Genomic DNA, 7,622 nt, shown 5'->3' on the forward strand with positions numbered 1-7,622 from the left:
CTATAATCTTTTGTAGCTCCTAGTTTTCTTACAATAAGCAATGCTACATCTAAATAAATCTACTCCCAAGAGCCAGGGAAAACCAGCCACAAAGAGACACAGACATGATTTTGGCTTTCAGCATGTCTCCTCTCCTCCATTCAAAAAGACTGCGATATTTTGCTTCCATTTAGTTCACCACAATTGTATGTGGTGTGGATCTACACTGTAAACTACAATTAATCCTAAGCATTGTTTGCAGAAACAGTATCATTGTTTTAAGCAAACCACAATTCAGATTTACTACAGCTGATAAGGATCAAAACATCACAAGCCACAGCTGACAAAAATGGAAGCAAGAGCCTCCAAATTATATCTCACAACCTTATAGGTTCACATGACATCCAAACAAAACTGTTGGGCCCATATATTTTTTTTCAAAAATGAAGACTCAAAAGTGTGATCTTAATCTCTAGAGCAAGCTGTATTTTATGCTATATAATAATGGATATATCTAACATTTACATGATAGCTTTGCATATTCAGACCTGCTCATGTATGTTATGATACTCTGAACAACCTTGCACATTATCTTCATATTTAAACTCAGGTGACCCCATCAGAAAACATTCACTTTGGCTGTGTACGGGACTTCTTTATCTAAATTCAACCTTTAACTGCTAGTACAGAATTGGGTCTCTTCTCAATCTCGTGCCCAGAAAATTCTATTTTTGCCAGGATATAGTAATACTGAAGAGTCTTTGTAGAATTCAAGATAATTTGTATCTTGAATTATGTATGCTACCACTGTATACTCTAAAAACAATATAGTTGCAATTGGCAAAAAATGTTTTATGGATAAAAACAAACAAAAGCTCACTATGTAAATAAACAATAACAATAATAATACTGAAGTAAAATGACACAGTATCTAATATACCTTCAACCAAGCTGAGCAATGAGGCAAAGCACTTTTTAGGTCTAGATGGTTTTTCAGAAGATTCTTTAGTCTGTTTTAAGAGAAAAATTATGAACAGAAAATGAATAATCATTAACCAAAAAAACCTATTATTTGGTATCTGCATATATTATATTTGTTTGCCTTGTTAACAAAGCATCATCAATGGGAATTATATCTGAACAGAATCATATAGGACTGGACCTGAAACCATAATTTATACCGTATAACCCCAAAGCAATTGTTCCCAGAGGGGCTTGCAGTCATATTTTTTAAAACACATGAAATAAATCAATACACAACAATAAAACAAAATACATGGAGACAAAATATAGATTGAGCATCCCTTATTCAACATTCCAAAATCAAAAATACCCCCAAAAATTTAAAACTGTGCACACAGGTGACACCTTTGCTTTCTTATAGTTCAATGTAAGCAACTTTGTTTCTTGCAAAAACAAATTTAAAACATTGCACAAAATTACAAGTACAAAATTGTACTTGTAATTCTTCTGAATCAGTGTGAAATATTATTATATTTATCCATCACAAAAGGCCTTACAACAAGATCCAAAGATTGTCATAACATGCAATAATAAATGAGGATTGAATCGTAACACTATTTAAAAGGCAGTGAGATTAAACAACGAAAATGCCCAGACAAACATTTATATTTTGGGACCCCATTGAGCAATATACAGTAGAGTCTCACTTATCCAACACTCACTTATCCAACGTTCTGGATTATCCAACACATTTTTGTAGTCAATGTTTTCAAAATATCATGATATTTTGGTGCTAAATTCGTAAATACAGTAATTACTACATAGCATTACTGCGTATTGAACTACTTTTTCTGCCAAATGTGTTGTCTAACATGTTTTGGTGCTTAATTTGTAAAATCATAACCTAATTTGACATTTAATAGGCTTTTCCTTAATGCCTCCTTATTATCCAACATATTCGCTTATCCAACATTCTGCCGGCCCGTTTATGTTGGATAAGTGAGACTCTACTGTACCTGTTAATTAAGAAACCACATTGGGCAATATCGGTATCTGTTGTCTTCAAAGGAAGCTTTACTACAACACAAGAGTATGGTTCACTGTTACCCAGGAATCATTTGGACAGGTGACTTCCACTGAAGCCAAGAGATAAAGCCAATTAAGTTACATATCTCTTCATTAAAGTGGAGACAATCTATCTAGAACAAAAATATACAAACGTTGTTCCTCCAAGTGTTTTGAACTTCAACTCCCAGAAATTCCAACCAGCTTACTGGCTGTTAGGAATTGTGGGAGTTGAAGTCCAAAACGCCTGGAGGGTCAAAGTTTACCCATACCTGTTTTGGGATTTCATCCCACAGGATAAGTAAAGCATTTGGAATCATTGGTTTTCCCCTAAGCTTCGCAACACCCCGTTTGGAAATTAAACTGATAATTTTCCTACTCCCTTCACAACATTTCCTTTTCTGTGCTCTTTAGGATTTATTCGTTCGATTTGCCATCATACAGTAGAAATTTGTTTTCTCCCATCGTCCCTCCACGATTTTAATTATTTATTCTTTAAAAAAAACATCACCCCGGGTCATAGAAAGTGGTTTTAAATTAACCTTGATCTTTCCCCAAGATTCTCTATTGCCGATAATTTGAAGTGGGCATTTTGGCTCCTTCCACGGCATTATCGTTTTATTTGCAAGCGAGCAACAGGAATTAACATCACACAGGAAAATTTATCATTTTGTCCATCTGTACACAGGGAATTTACAAATAAGTGGATAACCAACTGGCTTAGGAATTGTTGAGGAAAGCAACACTTTAGAAATGGCAAAATACCTCAATCCCGTGGTTGAAGCTTGTGTTGTGTAAAGGGCACTGTGGGTTGCCATTTCTTAAATGTGTAGAAACACTGACTTTACTATGTGGGATGAAGTCCCTAGAATGACTTTGAACAAACACAGGAAAGGCTACCATCTTACAGAATCCAACTTACGCACATATATAGATAGATACACACACACACACACAGGAAGTTCCCAAGCTACAAGCAAGATAGGTTCTGTAGGTTTGTTCTTGCTAAATTTGTATGTAAATTGGAACAGGTACATTTTTAAGTGTAACTCCAGCATAGATAGATAGATAGATAAGCTTTGGGTAGCATAGGGAAGGGTTAACACCCCTGTGGTGTTTGTTTTGTTGTCTGTGTCCCTGTTCTGAAGATTTCACTTCACTTTCTGTTCCTGTGATAATTGGATTTTGAAAATGTGGCTTCCTTTGGAAACAAGGATTGGTGATAAATAAAGCTTCAGTGGAAACACCTTTTCCACATCTTTCAGCACTGAGTTTCCCTTCCTAGGGGTAATTTTCTCTTACTTCCTGTTGTCTCACCCCCATTCTTAATTATGAGTAGTTTGTAACTCGAGGACTGTATACACACACATATACGCAGACAGGTGCAAGTTTCAATCATACTTCAACTAACTGAAGATTCACAATTGACAGATTGCCATGGACCAACAGAACCAGAAAAGACAAACTTTAACTGGTCAGGTTCATCTATTCCAAAAAAGAGAACTTCCATATATAACTGGTATTGCAAATCCACACATATAAAATCCACACATTGATTCCCAGTTATAGAAAAACAGTATAGTGGGCCCTTTATATCTGCTTGGTTTGGTTCTAGGACCAATCTGTATATATATATATTGTATACAATTGAAGAAAATGAATGGATGCAGTTTACCTCCAGTGAAGAAGCCGCCTGAAACCCATCACCACAACGAAGCCAGGCGCCTGAAATGGAAGCGGCAGACACTGGGGCCCCTACATTTCTCCTCCCTTCCTCTGCAGGCCCCTCATCCGGAAAAGAGGCGAATTCTGCGCAACGCCTTCGTTTTTTCTATAAATAAAAATTACTGATTTATTTCCATCATTTGTGTTACTTTTAATAGTCTGGCAAGGTAAGGAATGTATACATACAACAATCCATTCCTAATTTTCTTCATTTGAACAGAACCTTATAGTTGTCACCAGGGAGTCATTTTAGTGAATTACCACTAGCTGTCCAGAGATCCACCAGTGAATCCTGAGCTGCCATCTACTGATCCTAGCTATCCAAAGCGGTAAACTGGTAATAGTAAATCCCAATTTTATATTTGTTTCCAGACTAGTCACAATGAAAGCGAAACCCACATAAGAACTGATAAATTTGTGACTTCTGTGGCTGCATCTAGACTCTAGAATTAATAGTTTGATACCACTTTTAACCTCCATGGCTCAATGCTATGGAATCCTGGGAGTTGTAGCACTCTTTGGCAGAAAAGGCAAATGACTTTTTAAAACTACAACTCCCAGAATTCCGTAACATTGAGCCATGGGGGTTAAAACGTATCAAACTGCATTGATTCTGTGGTGTAGATGCATTTAAAGTGATGTCAAACTGCATTAAATTGTACAGTGCATATACACCCCATGTTTTCCCTCCTAGTTACCTTATCAACCAATTAAAGCAGTAATTTGGAAAACACCAAACTAAACTCTTGACGAAAGAGTTAAAATAAATGGTCCAGAGAAACTGTATAGTTTCCTGTGCATGAAGGCCCTTTTTATGGCAATGCAGACTAAAGCTTCATAAATTATCCCTGTAACAATTCAAATAACTGTCACCCACCAATTTTATTTATTCATAAAAAATTAGAAATTATTTCCCCACAAAACCATGTCTAAAGCATTTGCATTTTTTTATTGTGTCAGACTTGATATCACTTCTGGTGCAAGAGATTTGGCCGTCTACTGAGACGTTGCCCAGGGGATGCCCGGATGTATTACTGGGAGGCTTTTCTCATGTCCCAGCAAGCTAGAGCTAACAGACAGGAGCTCACCCCATCTCGCAGATCTGAAACGGCGACCTTCAGGTCAGCAACCCAACCTTCAGATCAGCAGTTCACAAGTGTTTAACCCAGTGGTTCTCAACCAGTGGGTACTCTGATGTTTTGGCCTTCAACTCCCAGAAATCCTAACAGCTAGTAAACTGACTGGGATTTCTGGGAGCTGTAAGACAAAACACCAAGGAATCCACAGGTTGAGAACCACTGGTTTAACCCATGGCGCCACCGCGGCTCCATGATGTTTACAATGAAAGCGTAACATGTGGCAATAAATGGGACAACAGATGCCTCTTAACAGCCAATCAGCATTTAGTAGATACAGAACAGCATCAAAATATTGAGGCGGGAGTATTTGAACTCCTTTGGGGTTTATTCTGAAGCCATCCTGCTACAACTATATCAATTTTTTATTCTTGTTTGTGGGTGTTTTCTTCACATCATGACCAGGATTCATAAAATGAGTTCAATATTAACACACTGTATTGAACTGAGAGGAATACAATCATATGGGTTGAATAACTAGATCCATTCTCCAATGCGGATGTGCCCTTTGAATCCAAGGGGAATATCTGAACAGTGGGTTAGTATATTACAGAACACCAACAAAGGGTGGATGGCAGGTGTCTCTGGGCATGTACAGAGTGCTTTTCTTTCACACTTTGTCTATCCCAACCTACCCCTAATTTCTACAACTAAGTGTGCATCTACACCAGGCATGGGCAAACTTTAGGCCCTCCGGGTGTTTTGGACTTCAACTCCTACAATTCCTAACAGCCGGTAGGCTGTTAGGAATTGTGGGAGTTGAAGTCCAAAACACCCGGAGGGCCTAAAGTTTGCCCATGCCTGATCTACACTGTCAAATTAATGCAGTTTGACACCACTTGAACTGCCAAGGCTCAGTGCTATGGAATCCTATAAAACTGTAGTTCTCTGAGGCCTTCTCTGCCAAAGAGTGCTGCTGCCTCACAAACTACACATCCCAGGGTTCCATAGCCATTAAACTTGGGTTAAGCTGCATCAATTCGGCAATGTGGATACACTCAAAGCCTTCAGGCATGTTTATGACTGGAAGACTAGGCGCCTCTGGCCATGTACAGAGTGCTTTTCTTTCACGGTCAGCACATCCCACCAACAGCCAATTCCTGGACACACAGAGAGAAATAATAATAAGACCCAGCCCAGGAAATGCCAAGCTAATACAAACAGCACCCACTTTTCCTCATACGCTCCCCACTTTCCCAGTTACCTTCTTGGGGAGCATCTTCCTCTCTCATAAGAAAAGTTTCCAGGGGTCACGTGACATAGAAAGCACAGGGAGGGGTGAAAACAGAACCCTCGCTCCACCAATCAGATGGCGAGGAACGCCTTTCTTTCTGCAACAGGCCCGAAGCCACGCCCCCACGCCTTCCAGGTTGGCGCCGTTTCGTCAGCGGAGCCCCTGATTGGACGAGGCCGAGGATAAGTTTTTCCCGGCGGAAGGAGTGAACTGGGATAGCACCTCTGCTTGCGCCTCCCCGCTGCGGACACCAGGGGGCCCTCGTGCTTCCAACAGACCTCACAACCTCCGAGGATGCCTGCCATAGATGTGGGCGAAACGTCAGGAGAGAATGCTTCTGGAACATGGCCATACAGCCTGGAAAACTCACAGCAACCCAGTGCATTCATTTACTTGAAACTCTGCATAGGGTGGCTGCATCTATACTGCAGAGTTAGTGCATTTTTTTTACATTATTGTAATTGCCATGGCTCAATGCTGTGGATTACTTAGAGTTGTAGGTTTATAAGATCTTCAGCCTTCTCTGCTAAAGAGGGCTGATGCCTCAACTACAAGTCCCATGATTCCATTCCATTGAGGCATGACATGATCAAGGGTAAGGCATTTTATACTAGAAACAGTGGGAATTGGGTAAATATACATACAGTTCTCTGTACATCAAATACAGTAGAGTCTCACTTATCCAAGCTAAACGGGCTGGCAGAAGCTTGGATAAGCAAATATCTTGGATAATAAGGAGGGATTAAGGAAAAGCCTATTAAACATCAAATTAGGTTATGATTTTACAAATTAAGCACCAAAACATCATGTTTTACAACAAATTTGACAGAAAAAGCAGTGCAATATGCAGTAATGTTATGTTGTAATTACTGTATTTACGAATTTAGCACCAAAATATCACAATGCATTGAAAACATTGACTACAAAAATGGCTTGGATAATCCAGAAACTTGGATAAGCGAGGCTTGGATAAGTGAGACTCTACTGTAAATTTAAAAGCACTCCCCAGATTCAAAATAGACCATTTTGCTGATTTGAATGGTTCATTCTGTTTCTCTGGCTTTATTGACCATTTCAAATATACATTGAACAAGTTTGAAAATAGCTGTAACAGGAAATTTGAGATCAGGATATACGCTTATTGGGATTTTTTTGTGTGTCACTCACAGACTAACAATAGGCACTTTGACCAAAGTCCTAAAAACTAAAAGTAAAGGTTTCCCCTGACGTTAAGTCCAGTCATGTCTGACTCTGGGGGTTAGTGCTCATCTCCATTTCTAACCCAAAGAGCCGGCATTGTCCATAGACACCTCCAAGGTCATGTAGCCGGCATGACTGCATGGAGCGCCGTTATCTTCCCGCCGGAGCGGTACCTATTGATCTACACATTGGCATGTTTTCGAACTGCTAGGTTGGTAGAAGCTGGAGCAACAGCGGGCGCTCACTCCGCTCCCGGGATTTGAACCTGGGACCTTTCGGTCTGCAAGTTCAGCAGCTCAGTGCTTTAACACACTTCGCCA

General features: G+C 39.6%; 1 protein-coding gene across 5 annotated transcripts in view; it reads right to left on the minus strand.

The window, feature by feature from the left end:
• Positions 1-6,198, minus strand: part of spidr (scaffold protein involved in DNA repair) — a 212,047-nt gene extending 205,849 nt beyond the window's left edge. For all 5 annotated transcript variants that reach the window (XM_062979351.1, XM_008114867.3, XM_008114866.3 and 2 more), the window contains exons 1-3: positions 6,073-6,198; positions 3,683-3,838; positions 920-989 (exon numbers count right to left, since the gene is read on the minus strand). In XM_062979351.1, the coding sequence (XP_062835421.1) occupies positions 920-989; positions 3,683-3,838; positions 6,073-6,087 (241 nt within the window). In that variant the 5' untranslated portion in view covers positions 6,088-6,198. The remainder of the gene's footprint in view (positions 1-919; positions 990-3,682; positions 3,839-6,072) is intronic.
• Between the last annotated feature and the right edge of the window lie 1,424 nt (positions 6,199-7,622).

Source organism: Anolis carolinensis, chromosome 4, assembly GCF_035594765.1.
Source record: "Anolis carolinensis isolate JA03-04 chromosome 4, rAnoCar3.1.pri, whole genome shotgun sequence".
Lineage (NCBI taxonomy): Eukaryota > Metazoa > Chordata > Lepidosauria > Squamata > Dactyloidae > Anolis > Anolis carolinensis.